The sequence below is a fragment of the Scomber japonicus genome, chromosome 2 (assembly GCF_027409825.1).
Source record: "Scomber japonicus isolate fScoJap1 chromosome 2, fScoJap1.pri, whole genome shotgun sequence".
Classification (NCBI taxonomy): Eukaryota; Metazoa; Chordata; class Actinopteri; order Scombriformes; family Scombridae; genus Scomber; species Scomber japonicus.
The window spans coordinates 27,614,386-27,635,682 of record NC_070579.1 but is presented as its reverse complement, the minus strand read 5'-3'; the positions used below and the strand labels follow the sequence as shown (position 1 = coordinate 27,635,682).

At 38.1% G+C, this 21,297-nt stretch overlaps 1 protein-coding gene across 1 annotated transcript; it reads right to left on the bottom strand.

Annotated features, from left to right (window-relative positions):
• Positions 1-1,330: 1,330 nt before the first annotated feature.
• cplx2a (complexin 2a) lies at positions 1,331-19,961 on the bottom strand. The gene is made up of 3 exons (XM_053335246.1): positions 19,915-19,961; positions 3,992-4,170; positions 1,331-1,522 (listed from the first exon to the last, which is right to left on the bottom strand). The coding sequence occupies exons 1-3, from the start codon at positions 19,943-19,945 to the stop codon at positions 1,331-1,333; spliced, it is 402 nt and encodes a 133-aa protein (XP_053191221.1). The 5' UTR covers positions 19,946-19,961.
• Positions 19,962-21,297: the final 1,336 nt, after the last annotated feature.

Here is a 21,297-nt window from a genome sequence, read left to right as displayed (position 1 = left end):
TTTCACATCATAGTAGTCACTTCAGTATGTGTGTGTGTATGGAGAGAAGGTGGTCTTTTTCCCACATATCTTCATTGCTTAATACATAATAATGAATATATATTTTTGTTAATTCATACAGATTCATTCAGTATTCTCTCCCTGGCAGTACACCCTGATAGTAATAGTATTGAATATATACTGTAGATTCTGGTTTTATGGCTGAAAGCTTAAGGTTTTGGCTGTTGTCTGAACTGCTACACGGTCATTCTTCAATGAAACAGCAACGACAATAAAAAAAGAAAACCCTGCAAACCTGTAAATTAAATTTCCTCAATGCATACATACAGTATCATTTTTTATTACTAATATTATTAACGGTTATATCGACATGATAGTGAAAACACACCCAAACTTAGGATTTATTGCCTTAATATTTTTTGCATGATAAAGAAGAGGGTACAGGGAGCAGGAGGGTGGGTTTGTACATATTCACACAACAAACTTGTCTAGACAAATGGCATGCAACACAGACTGTAAGAAGGAGGTTGGACGCACTGAACAGGGGAATAGAAACATTATTTTAAACACTACACTACATGAATGTTGTCACAGTTTGATGGCGAGCATTTAGGGAGTGTGTCAGGGAAATAGACAATAGGTTTGACAGAGTGTGTAACACTGTGCAAAAGAGTTTGACATAAATTTTAGACAGTCGAACACAAAACAGTAGCTTTAGGAGCACACAAGTCTTTAAATTTCCTTTTTAAAATATGGCTTATCAAGTTATCACATGTTTTTATTATTATTTTAGAGACAGACACACAGTTAGTATAATAATTTCATAATATTTTATGATTGTTTGCCCACCTTGAGGCTTGTTATGTATTCATTTATTTATATACAAATTGAGTGAACAGCATGGTGGACAAGGAGATTGTTTTTTTAGTGCTGCAAGAGAGCTGTGCAGCTATCGCAGAGGAGAGAAAAAGGAGTTTAAAACTTCTCAGACTATGAGGATACACCATCTAACACTGTGTCTTTAGCCCCCTTGCTTGCTGTTAGCTCCATTAGTGTAACATAGCTAACATGAGTTGAGCTAATGTTCACCTGGCCGTTGGGTCAGCTTAGCTTAGTCTACAGGCTGCAATTCACACTGCTGGTTCATATCTGATTCATTTGCCCACCTATGTCGCATAAAACCTAACTTTGTTTTGTATGAACACCAAAACACTAGATTTAACTTTATTTTATGTACTTGCATGTGAAAAAAATACCTGCTTTATGTCAACTTTGTGAATTTAGTCTATGAACTAAGCTAAATAACATTAGCATTAGTCAGCAAGCTAGACTACTTCTTTAGCATGTCTTGCAGCGGACCTGGCAGGTATTTCATCACTGTGTCCATGATGCTTTCCTCTTCCTCTTCGTCACCACAGCCGGCTGGCACAGCTTTCTTGGGTCGAGTCAAGCTGCCAGCTACAGTCTCCTCTGCAGCAGCTGCTGCCTCGGCTTCAGCCTCCTCTCGCTTTTTCAAGCCATACTGGTGGTGAAACACAGAAACACATATTGTACCTTTTGCTCTGAAAGTTCAAAGTGGAAAACACCATAATTACTTAACTTCATACTAGAGTAACACAAATATTAAGATATTTTCCATTAACGCTGCTGATTCCTTTTTGTGTTGGAAAGTGGAAGTGATCTGAAATCCACTAATATGTCTTTAAACCTCTCTGACCATTTAGTGGGTCAGAAATGCATGTTCATAGCTGTACAAGACAGCTGGAAGATGGTGCCCCACTGATTGTTCATCCATTGATGAATAAAAGTCGGCCAGAAACTCAACTCCTACATCTTTAAGAACAGGATTGTTGTTGTCTGCTTGTAGCATAAACATGGGATGAAGACAAGTTGATGTGTATTCATGCACATACATTACACCTGCCACTTATCCATTGAACTTTATCCATCCCTTAATACCTTGAAAACAGAGTAAATCTCTCGAGAGTTAACACCATGACAGTGCATGTCAAAAATTACTGTTGGGTCACAGAGGAAAAATCAGCTTTGACTTAAACTTAATTTAAAAAATGGAATTATCACCACAGTCATTTTGTAAACAGGTTTTTCAGTTTGACCACTATATTTGTCAGCCGACCAACAACATCAAAATAAAACTACTTTGCAACACTATTTGATTTATAATCTTTGCTTCAGTATGCATACGGACACTTATGGCAGTATCTGGCACAACATGATAAAGGTGTGGAGGAAACTGACAGAAACCTTTTGGAAACAAGCACTTTGGGAGTTGTTCATCACTCTTTGTCCTCCTCTGGGATAACTTAAGAAGAATAGAGGCGTGGAGGAGCTGTTAGAGTAGTGCTGCTTTTCATCCCACTGATTCACAGTATTCCCCTCAGACCTGCCCCACCCACAGACTGCCTGTCTTTCACACTACCTCTGCAGTGAAGTGGTTACACTGCAGACATTAACATCACAGCAGCCTCACACACTGACGTTTGTGCAGAAGGGAACTTGAAGCAAACACTGAAAGAAAATGAACTAAATCTAAAGAAAATACACCCCTGAATATACTTGTTGTGGTCTAAATTAAAAAAGATTGATTCTCATTAATTATGGCTCCACATTTTGTTCAGCAACTGCTTTTGTTTTCTCTTATTTCTGTAAGCTTGTTTCCTGATTCTTCACTGATCTATATTATCATCTCAGAAGATTAAAAATAACATAAAAGTAAAACATGAGATGGAAAGCAAACAAAAAATAGTGTCATAACAGTCTATTTCCATCGCAGGTCTGTTTAAAAAAAGAGTTGCGCTGGCAGCTGAGATGTAACGCCTTTAGAAGCTGTGCTGACAATGGAACAGAGGACAGCATCCAAAATCATCAAACAAGATGTTCCTGCTGAAAGCTTCAGTAGTAACAAAAACACATTTGCCGGTGTATCTATGGTAGCAGATCTGGATTTTTTTTTTTTTTTTATATTTATGCTTTTGCCATACTAGCGGCATATGGCTCCATGGATGTTCACCACTTTGGTCTGGGCTAAAATATCTCAACAAGTTTTGGATGAATTGCCATGAAATTTGGTACACACATTCACATCTCCCTCAGGATGAATTGTAATCACTTTGGGAATGTGTCATTTAGTGCCATCATCAGGTCAGAATTTGAATCTGTCCAGTACTAGAAAATTAACAATATTCTCATCAGTCTTAGCTGTGCTTTGTGTTTAGTGTAAATTGATAAATGCTTACATGATAAAATAAAATGGTGAACATGCATCAAGTATGTCCATATTGTCATTGCAAGCATGTCTTTGTCTTTTTTTGTTTGTTTTTTCATTTTAATTGTTTTAATTTGGTTTTTGGATAAGAGAAAATGACATTGATGGCATGACAGAAATATATTTACAAAAGATAACTAATAATTATACATAAGGTAAAGACAACTAAATTAAACAAAAATCATTATAAAATAGTTTTGCATACACAAACCTAACCAAACAGACACAGAGAAATGGTATTTAAAGTTGTAGTAAATATGATTAGATTCATAACACCACTGCATCTATAAGTACAGCCTTACAGAGCTACTAGCTGTAAGAGCATTTGCTGTTACTGATATATTGCTGTGTTGACATAACCAATGTAATTACAGTCTAGTTTACTTTTGCTCCATTCTGGGAATTTTTGAGTTGACTATAAATAACACAGCAGTGGGTAAATGTAGAGCACTATAGTAAATAGGGATTGCATCCAGACCATTGCCCTATTTGTTTCCTTGTGGCTTAATATTTTCTGATGGGATTCATTGTTACATATTTCATTATTAATTTACTCCGTTTCACTTTTCTTTCTATTGGTGTTTGTTTATTTGACAATGAGAGACTTACTTGAGGTCAAAATCAACATTTATATTCTCTTACAACTGATGACTCTTTGTGTTGGATTGGATAGTTATAGTGTGTAGTTTGTCACTGTCACTATACCTTATCCCTGATGCCTTGTCTCATACTTTCCCTCTCAGCCTCCATCTTGGCATATTTGTCCTTCCTCTCCTCCTCCTGCTGCCTCAGCGCCTCCTGTCGCTCTTCCTCCTTCTTCGCTGCGTCAGGGTCCTCCTCCTTCTCCTCCCCACCCAGCATCTTGCCGACATCAGGAGGGCCTCCTGAGACCGAAAGAAAGAGAGGGAGAGAAGGCGAGAGAGAGAGGGAGAGAGAGAGAAATAGACAGACAAATAAATAAGACATGAGACACAATGACAGCTCTAGCAAGCCTCTACAGGATTGAAATGTCAAATTATGAGATTAGTCTGTTGGACAGTGAGAGAAAAAAATGGTGACAGAGAATGAAGGCAGAGAGGTAAATTAACTCCTGGGACTGCCAAAAATAGAGACAGCTCCTCAGGTGAAGCCTTAGAGAGACATAAAAAACAGGAGAAAGCTACCAGTAGCTGTTATTGTGCGTCAAAATTCAGTTACTCTCTTTTTTTCCAGTTTCATTGTTCCTGTTGAGATATATTCCTGTCATGGTGGGGAAACATTTGAAATAACAATTAGACCACCAGCGATATGATCATTTTTTTAAGGTTATTTCATACAAGACTTATGTTCTAACATACCAACCGTTTTTTTAATGATTTACATATTCCAGCTTGTCACATTACCGGTTCAGAGAGGTGTTTGAATCCTGATACTACTGCAGTATTACATCTAATTACGTTATCTGTTGTGGTCTTAGCTGTAGTCATATTACATATTAGATTAGAGACACTCCATAGTTAAGCACCAGCATGGTCAGGAAATGAACTGGTTTAATGCTGTTCCTTTCACTCATACCTGCCTTCCATGGCCAGGATTTTAAAAATACTGAAGTCACAAGCCCAAATTCCCTCATGCCAATTGCATCTTCCTATATAAAGGGTTAAGTCTCATTCCAGTTTTTTTGACCACCTCTAAGAATAATGACTCTACTCCATGCAGCCTCAAAATAATCATGCATAATTTGTGTGTAATTGGACAATATGAAATCCTTCTCAAGTCATAAAAATCCCCAATTTGCAGAACAACAACCACGTTTGGTGGCCCTTTAGCAGTAAGAATAGCTTAACCATCCCCACTTCCCTGATATCAAGGAACTATGCATCCAACTATCAGCATATAATTTAAGCACAGTAAGCATGAATATGAGTTTTGCCTATTTTACCACAAGGCACAAGCCCAGGAGTATGTCTTACACAAACCTTTTTACTGTCCCCGTAGGAAATATACGACCCATAAAATAATGCCTCATGATGCTGAAGCACAAAAATGCTGAGTGTTGAAAATAAGAACAAGAGAAAAGGGGAAAACCTGTCATCAAGCATTAAACAGAGAAGAGAAAGACCAAGAGAAAAGGTACTGTGGGCTAAAGGATTTTGGGGAAAGACTAGAATAGATAAGAAGGAAAGAGCAGGGAAAAAAACATAAAGAAGAGAGAAAAACAGAGGAGATAGGGAGTCAGTATACTGCTGAATATCGTGACAAAACAAGACGTATTTAGAAAACAAGGAGAGCGTGAGGAGAGGGAGAGAATCTGTCAGAAACTATTGAATCCAATTAGCTGAGCTGTTCCAGTTAGTGGGATTACCCAGCAGTTTCTGTGGGACCAGAGAGAGAGGGAGAGAGCGTGACAGCGAAAAAGATAGAGGGGATGAAAAAATTGACAAATTGAAGGGGGGAAAGTGAAGTGGGAAAAGAAATTAGGTGTAAAGGAAAGAGCGATGAAAGACGAGAAGAATGAAGGGCAGGAAAAGAAAGGGAGAAGGATGAGAGGCAGGCAAGGGGCATCTGAGGAGAGAATGAAAGGAAGACAATGTACTCTGCAGCTGCCCCCGGTATTGTTAGTATTTTTGAAACATCAGCATAATGAAAAAAAACGAACCTCAGCAAAAGATGAGCTAAAAGACAGGAGAGACAGAGGACAGCCTGAAAGGATGAAGTGGGAAGGGATGAGTGCATGAGCAACAAAGGAGAAAAATAAGGGAAATAATAAAACCACAGTCTATAAAAAGCTACTGAGAGGCTTTTCAGTGATTTCTATAGCTACACATTTTCAATTTTGAAGATTTTAATGATACATACTGGGGATTAACATATTTCTAAGCAAATAGTTAATCATCTTAATCTCATTTAAATGTATAAAATGGGTATTTACAGCTGCGTTCAATTCTATGTGTTTTTCTATAAAAGACCTGCAGAGAACAAAATCTGTCAAATCAAATTATTAATACTCATGAACAAATCTTTAAAGGAATATTGGATATTTTGGGAAATGTGTTAGTTCATTTCCTTGCTGGTAGTTAAAATGAGAAGATCAATGGCGGTTTTTTATGTTTGGTCATAAATAAAAAGCTGGAAACAGTAGCTGATTGGCTTAGCTTAGCATGAGGACTGGAAACAAGTAAAAGGAAACAGCCTGGCTCTGTTTTGAAGGTTAAAAAAGTCACTAGCATCTATAAACCAGCTGCAGTTGGTAGCTTCATATGCAGCATGGAAACTCAATTTAAAAACAATAGATCAATTACATGAATATACTGCTTAGATTTAAGTGAAAGCAGCAAGAAAGAGACAGATTATACAGAAATAGGCTACATAGGGTGAAAAAGAGAAATTACAGTAAACTAAGGTGTTGCTGTATCAGCAGTTGATTAACACCACAGAGACTGCTGACATAGCAATATCTGCCCAGCTAGGATACACTAACTTTGCTTCTTAGAAGATAGTGAAGAGGAGGGGGAGAAATGGACCTGAGTACATATATGGAGAGTGTCCCTATATGAACATGAGGATATAAATAATGACTTAGTTCTATTTTAGGCATACACGCATGAGTAGTTATGTGGTTGAGCAATTACTCTTCATGTGTTTGAATACATGTGCAAATTACAGAACAGTGTGTGTTCAAATGTATTTGTGTGTCTGTGTTGAAGCACGTATGGATGTACATTATGAATGCTAAATATTGGGTGTGACTTTGCATTATTGACAACATTCACATGCATGCTCAAGTGAATTATTCATATTTCGGTTAATTTGTTACTGCATACTGTTTATGTGCAACTTTAATCACCACTAGCCCTGCATCCATACTGTACATACTCTACAGACGCCATTTCATCCTAATTTCAGTGCAAGGAAACAGCTTGCATCAGCCACTGTTATTAGCAAACACTGCAACAGGAAATTAAACTGGAACCATTAAGAATCTCTATTTGCAAATGAGCAGTGATGCACATATCATACCATCAAAACAATGAGTTTAACTTGATGACATGTTTACATGCGGTAGTATCCTTGCTAATATCAGAATATCCCACACTTATCTAGATTTCTCAGAGCAAGTTTAAGAGCTTATCTTGGTTACGGCAAACAGTATTCAGAATCAGCATATGAGCCCAGTACCTGAATATCTGTATTAGCGCTCATGTAAACACTGCTATTGAATCCTCTAAGTAGAGCAGCTTTGCCTCATTGTCAAATGATTGCCTTACGACGACACAAAGAAAGCCCTCTAGTACCTCTTCATTTGACAACGCTAAGCTAAACCAAATAAACTCGGTCAGGTTTCACGAAACCTTATAATCATATTTAAATTGTCTTTGCTTGGATGTTAAAAAAAGAGAAACAAAAGATGATTGTGGGAGACAAAACCCTGTTATATTGAGCTATGATCCTGGCTCTTGCTTTGTGTGCCATTTACAAGAGATACATCAATGTCCTGTCAAACAAGAATTATTCTATTAGGTTCTTTGACTTATATTCGATTGTTTTGATTAAAGTGTCTTTACACTTTTACTCTTTATTCTTTGTTTTTGCAATAGTCTGTGCAACATTCAATATATAAGCTAATGAAAGCTTAATGGAAAGTTGACAGGTTAGCCTTTAGCCTGCTATCATCAATTCCATATAATCCACATTACATTAGATGAGTCACCATCAATGAAGACAAAGAGGCACTTTGTAGAGCACAGAGCAGTTTGTCATCATGCAAAGCCAATGCAGGGATATTTTTTAAATGTTGATCTCATTCCAAGTTTTCTGGCAAAGGCAAAGTTATGCTATGATCCTTTTTCTTGATACTTAAAATTTATTCAGTATAGATAAAAGGTGTCATCTATCTAATCCTTCTTCCTTCCTTCTAAAAATTCTCTGCTAAATCTTTAGTTAAATCCAAAGTCTTTAAGCAAAGCGGGAAAAGAGACTAACCTTAGCTAACTCTCCCAGTGCTTGAACCTTTGACAGTATCAGATAAATAGTACTTATCTTTTCTTTTCCTACTCAAGGTTCTCAGGAAAATCCCTCTCTAAATCCAAAGTGTAGTGGGAAAGCGGATGAGTATAAAGATCTCGATTTGGCCTTCGGGACAAAAACTGTTCTCTCATCACAGTTTGTTTTTTCAGTGGTCGGGGAGAAACGTGGTAAAAAAGGAGAAAGCATGCTCACTGTTGTTCCGCTGCTTCTTTATTCACTAATTGGTGGCAGTTATGCTTTGAGTTATAATTTCCCTCAGGTGGAGCAGCTTTGCAGAATGTATCAAGCAGGACTCAGAATGAGACAGCTTTATTTCACACTGGGGCTTAAGTTCACCAATGCAAGCTCGATCTCTTGACCCACTATTCATGAAGGTTGTCTAACTGAAAGGAAACGTAAGGGTGTGTATGTAGGTTTTACTGCCACCTGCTCTGTAGCCTTTGACTCTCAATAGTTAATAGCTGTTGTGTAAGTTTAATAACTAAATTGAATATTTTAAGTATTATATTATATCTATGTAGTCTATAAAGGCAAGTATCTGCAAAAGTTGAAAGCTAAACTTAATGTGATTTAATGATTTGAAAGAATTTGGATCTGACGTGGATAAATCGATCCCTTCAACAAATCTGATTTTGACTGGACACAGATGATATTATCACCTACAAACTGCAGTTTCATCATGGATAAGCTTGGTCTTAGATTTGAATTTGTTAAAACTGTATTGTCAGTCTTTTGATTGCCAAGTGTGGCATGTGGCATGATTTTACCACTGACATGGAGAAGATATGTGTGTGTGTGTGTGTGTGTGTATGTGTGTGTGTGTGTGTGTGTGTGTGTGTGTGTGTGTGTGTGTGTGTGTGTGTGTGTGTGTGTGTGTGTGTGTGTGTGTGTGTGTGTGTGTGTGTGTGTGAATGAGTGTGTGCACATGTGTGTGCGTGTGTGTAATTAAGATAACTAACAGGGTGGAAGTAATCATGCATTTCTGTTTCACCCTAAAGGATAAAAGGTTGTGATTCACTGCTGCTGCAGAATATGGTTGCTGGCATTTGGTCAAAGAAAAGTCTCAGCATTTTGTCATGGTGTTATATCTGTCAGGACACCCTATTTTTGAAAAAGCCTGCTTCATGGAGGCAATAAGTTGTTCAATATATGTCACTGTCATCTAACCAGCCGGACGTTTCTTGTTCTTGTTGTCAACGACTTTGCGCTGACACCTCAATAACAAGTTACAGCGTGTGTCAAATGTCCACAGAGTGTTCAGGGGAGGGAGCTTCAGCTTGGAGGAGTGGCTTTGTGTTTCAGGCTCTGCCATCACTTTAATATGCATAATGACCTCGCAGCCATCAACACTTGTCATTGCTCTAATGAGGTATACAGCACTCCTGTCTCAGTTTGTGGAGTGGGCTGCATGTCTTTGCTTATTTTGTGACTGTAAGATGATAGTGTTGCAATGTGCAGCTTAATACAGTAAGGGCCTGATTTACTAAGATCCCAAATAGCGGGTATTAGATTGCGTGCACAGTGCAATAGATTGCGGGTTTTGTTTGCGTGAGTTTTGCGGTGATCTACTAAGAATAACTGAAAACTGTAAATGAAAACAGGTGCAACAGGATGGAGACAGCAGTATTTAAACGAGGGTTTTGCATGTCTTAATGGAGAGTTTGGACGAGCAGAAATGAAATGTGATCAGGTGCTAGTGGAAGAGGTTAACAAATATATTGAGTTATAACAAAAACTAATATTACCAAATAATCCACTCCAAAAATATTAACACTGGTGGAAAAAATCGGTCCTGTGCGTTTACTGTCATTATGCCTCCGTCTCCTCCTCTCCACAGTGACAGTAGTCATCTGTGTGCAGTGCACAGCCAGTTAATACCTGCTCATCAAAGAGCAGTTTATAGACGCAGTTACCGTCAGAAAGATTACCTTTGAGTTTGGTAAATCACATCATGTGTGTGCTAAATAACATATTTGCATTTTCTCCTCCCTCTATTTTGCACACTGGGGTTAAAACGCCCCACATTGCATATTCATTAAGGCAAACGTACTAAATGGACAGCATGTACTATCTTGCACAGTTGAAAGACGCAAACCTCAGTGTGCTGCGTTAGTAGGTCAGCTTGCACATTTTTTTGTGTGTGATGTCAAGTTTGCTCACATTTTTACCCACGCAGCCCTTTAGTAAATCAGGCCCTATGAGTCATTTAATATAGTCTTGTTCATATTTGCACTGCTAGTGGTGGGGTTTAAGGATGGACGTCTGTTGGATATTTTGTGTTACATCTTGTTGTAGAGCATCATAACCATGACATTAAATATATTCCTAGTTCCTGATGATCGTGTAGCTCCATATTTCTACTAAATTTCGCCATGGCAGATCATCACACATTCAGTTCTCCTAGATGTCTTAACATCATGCTTACAACAAACTTTACATTTTAGCCACACAGTTTATGAGGGTCTATGAATCCTGTAGCAAAATTGTTAGTATGTTGTTTGATCCATCCAACATTTAACTACTGTGAGATTTTGCAGCTTCTGCGGGATGCTGGAGGGCCCTTAAACTTTAGTATTGTGTCTTACCAATCAAGGACAAATTAATGACTTACTTAGAATTCATATGTATGTTCAATGAATGTGTGTTTAGTTAAATATATTTTCCCGTTCTACATAGTTTCAGTACAGTGCTCCTAAACATGTTCAAGGAAATAGTGATTTGTCTCTCTCTCTCTCTCTCTCTCTCTCTCTCTCTCTCTCTCTCTCTCTCTCTCTCTCTCTCCCTCTCTTTCTCCCTCTCTCTCTCTCTCTCTCTCTCTCAATATTATTGACTTTGATGGTTGGATGCAGTATTTTATAGAGTTTATAGCATCTAGATATAATGTCAAACACACATGTATATATACACATACACACACACACACCCTGTGCACTCTGGAAGGAGCTGAAGGTCAATTTGATGAATTGAATATGTCATGCCAGAGAACACACACAAGGAGAAGATGGGGAAGTGTGCATGTCTGTGTGCGTGTGTGTGTGTGTGTGTGTCAGTGGCAACCCTCTAGACCAATCAAGCAATGGAGATCTGATTCCTCCAGCCAATCATATTAGAGTGCTGCTAAATGTGATTATCTGTACTTCGAGGAGACGAGGTGGGGGAAAAACATCTCAAGGTGTCTCCTGTTTTCATTTCACCTCAAATCACACTGCCTTACACTGAATATCCCATCTGTTAGTGGGCATAAATATTGTGCTTGTCAACCCTTTGTTACTGGTCGACATAAGATCATATACTGTATATCAAAGGTTAGATTAAAAATTAAATATTTTTTTGTTAAACATGAGATATATGAGATATGTTATAGCTGTTGAATACCAGAAAAAAACTGTGGTTATACCATAACATTTATATATAAATGTTTTTAGCAAAAACAGTAGTATGCTATATTCAACTTACAATTACACTTACAACATAACCCAATTAAAAAGCAGGTACCCTAAAAATGAGTTGGGACATTTGTTGCATTAATACTTATAGCCATTAACGGACATGTTCTGTACTAACAGTTATTTATAAATGATGCATCAATCTTATAGACTTTGAATAATTCTCGTTATGAAATGTAATGTGTCCTTCATTGTGTCAGGGTGACACACAGCAATGCCTAGCCTCATGTTACCTTGCATAAAAATTAGTGAAATGACTTCCATTCAATGAGGTACACTGATTTTTTAAATTGTGAGCAGTTATTGTTATTAAAATGAAGGACAACATTAAACATTCAGCATGGTGGAGTCTATTCTATTTCACTTGTTTTTTTCTGTCTTTCATCTGCAAGTTGCAACAGTGACAAGCTTTTCAAATACTCTTTTTAAAAGCACCTAATTTTTACATCATTTAGCTAAATAAAAAAAATAAACATTGGTACAGGTTTGTGTGGTGAGGTTCTCTTATCAGTGTAGCCTCCGAAAGGATTAAAAATTAAATATATTTTGCTTTTCCTTTGAATCTGTCACAAAGCTTTAGTCAGGTCACCGTCATAAAATATTTTAAAGGTGATCTATTATTCTGATTTCCAGCTCTATGTTTTCATTTTTGGACTCCACAAGGGTAGCATTGAATTATTCACATGCAAAGCGACTGGTGCTTTATGCAGTCGCCCAGTTCAGTCTCTGTCTCTAACAGGCAGTCTTAGCTCCTGTCTCTTTAAGGCCCCCCTCCTAATGAGCACACTCTATTATGATTGGTCAGCTTTTAAGAAGCCTGCTAAGGTGCAGCTGTATCAGACTTGTGTTAAGTTACCACCAAAGCACATCCAACATTTCCTGCTTAACTGCTTCATATTAAAACATTTTAAATAACAAAATAATGGGAGACTTTTATCTTGAAGAATTTACGAGAAATTAAAGGTGTTACAGAATTAGCAGAGCTTAGATAACAGTGCTAAAAGCTGGTGAAGACAACAGGATATGGACATATTTGGAGCTCTTTGTAAAGTCAGTTAGAAATAATGCAGGGAGGAATAGCACAAGTAGAAACAACCACAGTGATGATGATGTTTGATGACGGGCTGCTGACCACCAACACACCTCTATCAGGTAAACTACTTATTTTACTTTGCCTTACATATGCCAGCTTGATTTGAGTCACAGCTCGGCATGACTACCCCCAAAACAATGGATAAACCCCATTATGTTGGGAGAGCGGAGCAGTTTACTTTAATATGGTCCATATGAACATGCAACATTGTAACATTAAAAGCTCATTTAAGTATCCACAGCACAGTAAGTGGTACTAAGAAACTATAAATTGTCCGCCCAGAGAGCGCATACATTTTACTGCTTCTGGTGGTGGCCGAGAGAGATCACACAGTGTTATATATCCTTATCTGCATCTTGATTTAGCAAGCTAACGTAAGTAATGTCTCCTCTCTATAATCATTATTCAGTGCTTCAAATGACCTTGTCAGCTATATCAGTGACATTAAACACTAGATGACGCAAAACCTCCTAGAGTTAAACAAAGACCAGACTGAAATCGTTGTGGTAGGCACTAGAGGTCAGAGACAGGAGATTCACTCTGGACTTATCTCGCTGTCTCTGAAACCCAGTGACCAGGTTAAAAATCTTGTTATCTTAGATTTGGAACTTAAGTCACAATTACAAGTATAACTAGGACAGCATTTAAAGTTCAATCTATCTTGTCTCAGTCAGACACTGAAAAACTGGTTCATACATTGATCTAACTAAAATGCCCTTTTTGCCGGACTTCCCAAAAAGACTGTGGGTCAGCTCCAGCTCATCCAAAAAGTTGCAGCCAGCGGACTCACTGGGACATGTTACTCATGTACTTAGATCACTTCACTTGCTTCTGAAAATACAAAATACAAAAAGACTTAACTTGACTATGGAGCTTGGATATATACTTACAGCATTATTGTGGCATTAAATGTGATGCATGAATATAATCACCATAATGAAGATGAAAGAAACATGATTGATTGGCCTTAATCTCACAGCGGAACAAGTCTTGATGCTAGCATTACTCAAAATTAATATTTAATTTTCTTTAAACACCTTTGCTTCAGGCATTGCAATAGTCATCTGGCCGTCTGGACTGGACACATAGCTTCCAAAATTTAAGATGATGTGTAAATGCAAGCAGAAACAGATATGGCTTTTATCCTGTGATAACAAATATGTCCCAAAATCGATCTCCTACCTCTATATCCCTCTAGCAGAGCCTGTACAGATTATGTACATTAGTTTAGTGTTTAGCTATTAGTGTTTTACTATTAAACTATTTTTTGATGATACAGTTTGACTACTGCCTGAGGACTGCAGGGTTTGATTGACCTTCATAACTTGGGACTAATGTCCATCAACTTCAACTTTTAGGAGTTGGGAAGTGCCAAGTCAGCACTCAGCACTGAAGCACTCAGGAGCGCAAGCAATCGATGCACGAGGAAATCACAATGGTTCCTGGATTAAAGGTTGTGTGTGTAGGAGCCTGTTTCATAGCTCCCAAGTAACAACAGTGCTTGATTGGTTAATAATCCTGAAGTGTAGGAGGAAGCACCTCTAAATCATTGTTTTCCCCAGGTTGATCATTTTTACAAACCTGCATACACTGGTAACTCACAGACTGCAATCTAGGGAACCGATGATATTAGACTGTATTATTTAAATTACAAAAACTGCTTAATCTACAAGTTAACATTGTTCAGTGTTAGTTTGTGTTTACATGAAAGAGTTGTTAGTTGCATCAGCAGTAAATAGTTTAAATCCCTCTGTTTTTGTTGGCTAGATAGAATTGATTACAAAAGGCCAATTAGCCATGCATGTTGTTCAAACCAAGAGTTGAATTGTTAATGAAGATAGCAAGGTGCATCGTTATTGCATGTCTTTTTCACACACTGGCAGAAACTGAATCACAGGGAGAAAATGATTATAAATATCAGTAATGCTTTATTTAATTGTATACAGATTTTCCAGTGATTTGCAGGTATTTAATGGCTAATTTATAGGACATTTTACAGACAGGGTGGTGCACTTTAATACAAATGGAAAGAAAAAACCGAAACAACAATGTAACGTTGATTTAGTTGGAAGTGCCTACTCATTATATTGTAAAATATATCAAATGCTATACTCACATATTAGGTTTTTAAAATATGATTCTTAAAAGTAGCTGATGTGTAACAGTGTATTTGTAGGACATTTCTTTGAAAGGGTAATTTGGTAATACACTTGACTATTACAGAGATTTTAAGTTTTGTATTAATAATTATGCAGGAGCCTAAATACAGTATAAGTATCAGCACTTACCAACTAAACCAATGTTCTTCTGTTTTGTCTTATATAGGTATATAGTTTGTACCAAATGGCAGGCTGTAAAATGTCCTAACTGTTACAAATGTGCCAATTAGAAAATTCCCATGGTATTAGTGTAAAGAACCTGTAAAATAAAGTGATACCTAAATATCATATCTTTAGGGACAAAATTAGCCTTTTGATCAAAATGTTAAATGCATAAAAGTGCTAGGGGTCACTCACAAAAAGCTTTGTGCACAAAAAAATCTTTTTACATTCCAAACACAAATGGCAGCTATGAAAAACACCAGGAGCTCTTCTATCCAACCATTTTGAATTCTTAGATTCCTTGATATACAATATGACAGGTTCATCAAGACAATTCAAAGAAAGGAATGTCAAATTCCGTAGATTTAATAGGATCTAAGAAATAATTCCCATTTTGGGCTGACATTGAGTGAGACACTATGTACTGCACACATGAATGGCACAAAAATAATATCGTTATACAAATCTCTGTTGTTTTAAATGTGTATTAGGCCATATGGCTTTTGTAATGGCTCTGTGTGGTAAAAGTGTCTGGGCATCATGTGACTTGTGATGCCTGTTTTGTACCAGGCTTAACCAAGGGCAAATTAACACAACATATGTTGTAATTGGACTGACTTCCTCCATGCCCACTGACCTATAATAATATATAACGTGCATATATGTGAAGACCATATGTGAGCCATTTTGCCATTTATCGCACCCACAGATACCTTGTCAATGACCACCAGCAGGATCATGAGTTTGCAATGAAACAGTTATGACCAGATTTATTTAAAGGTATATGCACACACTATGCACAATTTTCCTAAAAGATATACATAGACTCATTACAAAACTAACTCACTTAGGACCCACTAGAAGTGTGTGGTGGTGTATTTATCTACAAAGACTGCCTGTATTTTCTATATTTTCTATATTTCCTTTATTTCTTATAATTGTGTTGTTATTTTGATGTGTAATGCTTCTGTGTGTCAACCTTTGGGCAGTGGGGGTGTAGCTCCCAGCTAATAACAGTGAATAGCGTAGTGACATGTTACATCACTGTCACTGTTTCTCTGCTCCACTCTGCTCTCTATCTATGTGTCATGGATGCATAAAGAGCTGCAGGTCTGTGTGTCTGTTTGACCAAGGGTGGGGCTGCGCTACACACACACAGATCAGAGAGGCCACAGTGGACAGGATGAAGCTCTGCATTCACACAAAATCCGGCAATGCGGCACCTTCCCGCAGGGATGTGCGGAATTGTGGGTGTGTTTTTTTTTTGTGATTTAGAACGTATTCACCATGAAACAATCAGAAGATAGACTTTTATTTTTCTGATCCACAGTTTTGTTCTCGCCAGCGCCACTCACTCTCTTATTTCACTTTCTAGCTCACTCAACTACTGCTGCTGCTCTCTCTCTCTCTCTCTCTCTCTCTCTCTCACACACACACACACACACACACACACACACACTCTCTCTCTCTTTGTGAGGAGGGACCAACTTTGATTGGTGTGTTTATAAACACCCATTGTCAAATCCTGCATAGTTCATCTTTAAAAAACATCTTATGATCTACCTTTTTAATCTTGCTCTGAGACTTGTTAAATTTTAGAATCTCACTGAAATAATTAATTTATTTATTTAGTCAGTTTTATTGCTTTTAACAACAAGATGACTGTTTTGTGTAATTTATGGGAAGTATAATAAACTGAATTTAATGTATGAAAGGTGCTATACAAATAAAGTTTATTATTATTATCATTATTATTATTATTATTATTATCCATATTATTGATATTGATGTTGTTGCTGATTTTTATTTATTATTTTTGACTTGATTCTTTAAAATCATTTTTAAATGCATTTATTTACATGCATCTGCCTGCCGGTTACTTTGTTTTGTTGTCATGACAACACAACATTACCCATATCACAATACAACAAAATTATGGAATTAACTACTGCAGAGGAGTAAACCCAACAAACTCCCCTGTCTCTGCAGATGTATGGCTCTGGACCTGAGTCCTGCTTAATCATCACAGTTCAACATCACTCTGTTTTTCCTGCAGGTATCTGTAACAAAAGAAGCCTTGGAGGATTCAATAATGTACTGGCAGAATCTTCTCTTTCACATCCATACACTCATCACCTAATGTACTCAATAAAGTATTTGCAACTGACAGTGTGGAAAATCCAAACTGGAACAAAACAATCACGTGATGCAAAATAGCAAGGTAACAATAGGTCATACGAACTGTCTGTTTTTAAAGAGTACCACATGTAACACAGGAGCGTGGCCCCAAGCTGCTCTGTGCACCAACATCTGTTCATAGCTTCTCAGATATTTTGTAAGACTTTTGTTTGTACTGATTCAGTAGCTTTATTTATTACATTTCTCTCTGTAACATAGGTTCAAATCATATTCATTATTTTTTGAGCAGTGTGAAGATGTACATTTTCAAACCATGTTTTGAGGTTAAAAGATTAAAGGAATAGTTCAACATTTTCTGAAAATATGCTAATTTCTCCTCCTTGCCTCAAGTTACATGAGAAGATTGTTACGGCTCTCTCACATGAGAATGTAATCATTCTTCTCATCTAACTCTGGGCAAGAAAGCAGATAAGCCTAGCTCTCAAAATGTTGAACTATTTCTTTAATTATTGACCTTGGAGTCAGTTAAGACAAGGTCCATTTAGTAGTTGTTCTGAAGCTGTTTCATCAGCAGATGAACTTATGAGAAGTCCCTGAAGTGCTTAGAAAAAAATCATCTACAGTGATATATCAAGTGATAAAACTGAAAGCTCCAGAAGAGCTTTGCCAATTTGAGACAAGGGAACCATACATTATGATGAGCTTTTTTAGCAATAATTTGATAGAAAAGCCAGACAGGAAATATGGGAAGGGGAAGTCAAGCATGACAGGTCCCTAGCCAGAATCAAACCTGCGATGTAATGATTACATGGTGTGCAGCTCAGACCACTTACCCATAATACAATATAACTGATTAAAAAATATTTCACTAATATTGATTTATTGACTCAAAGGCGGTGACTGTAAGATTTATAGCTTAGCTGATTGATTATCTGGCTAATTGGTTTGTTTCATTATCTGATTTTTTTCCCCCCCCGCAGGGAGTTATAGGGCTCCAGTGCACTGTCAGCATATCTGCAGACATTTCTGTGGAAAGAGGCCACCGTGTTTCATTCAGTAAACCTGGGCCAGAGCCAACGGCAGCTCAAACTACGGTTGAAATGCACTGACAGCAGAATAACCAGTCTGATAGGCATACCGGCTGATTTTAAGAAACACAATCACTACTAAACTTTTTCTTTCTTGCCTCTATCCCCTCGCTTACTTTTCCCTCATGCACACAAATCTCTATATCCTAAAGTAGCCCTTCTGCAGCCTCCATAATTCATCTTGCCTGGAGATGCAGTAAACACATACTCTGTCCTATACCGTATCTATAAAACATCTCCTCAGCACGAGAATACAAATACACACACATACACGCACGCATGCACGCACACACACACACGCACACGCACACGCACGCACACACACACACACACACACACACACACATACACCCACCCACCCACACTGTCAAATCTATTCTCAAAGTCTGCAGGCGGAGTGCTGCCCGCAGAGTAAAGCCAGTATCCAATGCAATGCAGTTGATTTAAGAATTCATAGCGCAGACTCGAAGCGCGGCAGCTATGCAGAGTGAGGCAGCGCTGGCATCCTCTGCATCCCAATGAGGAGCAGGGGCTCTGCTTCAACTCCACATCCCAACTGTAACTGCATGACACCTCTGTAACCCAGACGACAACAGCAGCTCAGCATCATGCACGACTGACCAGTATGTGTGCAGCGGCTGCATTACAACTACTGGTGCCACTTTCTTGCCATTCCCTTTGAAGATATAGCTGAAAAGGAGGATGAATTACAAGGCTACAATGAGGACTAATTAGGGGGCAAATAATAGCTTGGATAATATTCTACAGGATAATACCTGAAGGCTTTAATGGACAAAAGTCTCATGGAAAAAATGTTAAGTCATAGTTCTTGGCAAAATAAGCTTTCTCTATCTCTCTTGACTCAAAAGACGCCAACAGTTGGCTTAAAAAGCCAACTGCCTGTTCTTTAAAGTCAAAAGAAAACCTCATTACTCATATTTTTGGGATCTCTAGGTTGTCACATCATTATGAGATGAAAATTCAACCAACCTTGCACTTGTAACCTATTTTGAATTCCACTACGTGAGCTGAAAAATGCATGTAGATCAAGCTAAAAATAAGACGGCTGCTGTCCCGGAAAGGTGACATTGTGGAGATACAAGGTTTTCGCTTGACAGGTATGACTACAGCTCCTGTTGCTATTGTCCTGTATTCACTGGCCAAGCAAAGACACTTTTTTTCTACAAAAGCAGAAATTCAGAACAATTCACTTAAAGGTTTGTGTAATGCTCATCACCAAGTGGGCACAGTCTGGCATTGTAAAGGACTTGGCCAACAGGATATAATTTTTTAATAAGTCATGCCCTACCCTGAGGGGTTTTTAAAAGCTAGATGCAGAAAGAAGGAGAGAGGGAATGCGCAGCTGATGTTGGAAGTCAGTAGTTTGTCGCATGAGGGATTATCGCAGCCCAATGTCCCCTTAACTACCAGGCCAGTACTAGTACTGTACCACTGCTGCTGCTGCTGAACATCCCTTTAAATCCTTTACACTGCAGTGCTGTTAAATCAACCTTTAGCACGGCAGGCTACTCACCTCCCATCGCAGCTTTCATTACAAAATTCATGATGAAGCAGTTCTGTGTTCTCCTCCTTCAGTTGTCACGTTATCAGGGACAGACCTGCAGCCAGGGGACAGAATACACAAGCTATGATAGCAAGAATACCACTGTTTAGACATGCAGTTTCACTCCAGTGGGTTTTATATACAAGAGTTTGATAGGATGGGGGAGGATGATGATGATGATGATGAGGCTCGATGCAGACGGAGAAAGGATGAATGACCTCTATGGAACTGCAGATCCTCATCATCAAATAATCAAGATCAACTCTACTTTTGGAAAAGTGCTGGTTTTCATTCAAATACATTATCTTTACATTTCTAAAAGTAAGAATGAAACAAAATCCTAAACCTCCTCAAAATGTGGCTAACTTTATTCCAGAGAACAAAAAAGGTGGCAAAACTGGGTTAAGATGGCTTTACCCTTTGCTACAAAACTGCACCCCGAGTTTTGTTCAGGCACCTGCGCCCTTGGTTTACAAGCACACTTCATCTTGTGTGGATTTGTGCTGACGCTGCTAGGCTGCATGTGATTTACCCTTATGGAAATAACTCCCAGAACAAAAGGACGAAAAGAGACAGGGTTAAAGATGTAGGGTCAAAAGTGAGCAAGTGGTTTGTGTCAGTGCGGGGGCCTCACCCAAGGGATTTCAAGGTCCCACAGTGTGTCTATGAGTTTATATTGTGACATTTTAATTTAAATCATATGATATCACTACAAGAATCAAATGGTATTTCTCTTTGGATTGAAAGTGACTCAGGACGGTTTGAAATTATATTTATAAAGAAATCTGCATTTTCTATAATATGCTACAACGTTGTGTTCAATATGGTTAGTTTACAGACTTATTGATACTTTGTGATCATTTGTCTTTGTTAGATTATAATACCCTAGTGATTTTTTCTGTGGGAGTTGCGGAGCTCAAGTCCGAGTTTAAAGCGCCCTTACTGCACTCCAAGATTATTTTTAACAATCTTATTACCACATAACCACCCCAAGGGTAGTTTTGCTGCATTTTACAGCATCCCTCTGCCATTGCAGTACAGCCTAGCGGGGAAAGAATACCCTTGAAAACTTGCTGCACTCATTATTACAGTGCTGCTCCGTCCCCGGGTCATTTTCATTCGCCCAAAGTCGAATCTGCAGCAGCCGAGCGTCTTTAAATCATTTCCTGGTTTCCTTCCTCTTCATCATCATCATCATCCGCAGCAGCATCGGCATCACTTTCTCCTCATATGAACCTTTTACAGTATCAACTCACAGCTCTGGTGCGGTGCAGCATTTCATTTCAGCCCAATTACGCATTACACATTTTTTTTTAAATGTCTGCATCCACACACGCTTTCCATACACATACA

Excerpts from the sequence above, each read along its gene's own strand:
- cplx2a (XM_053335246.1), bottom strand. The coding sequence starts at position 19,945 with ATGAATTTTGTAATGAAAGCTGCGATGGGAG. Across the intron at positions 4,171-19,914 it reads AATGAAAGCTGCGATGGGAG|GAGGCCCTCCTGATGTCGGC; the intron begins GTGAGTAGCCTG and ends TTTCGGTCTCAG. Across the intron at positions 1,523-3,991 it reads GACAAGGCATCAGGGATAAG|TATGGCTTGAAAAAGCGAGA; the intron begins GTATAGTGACAG and ends TTTCACCACCAG.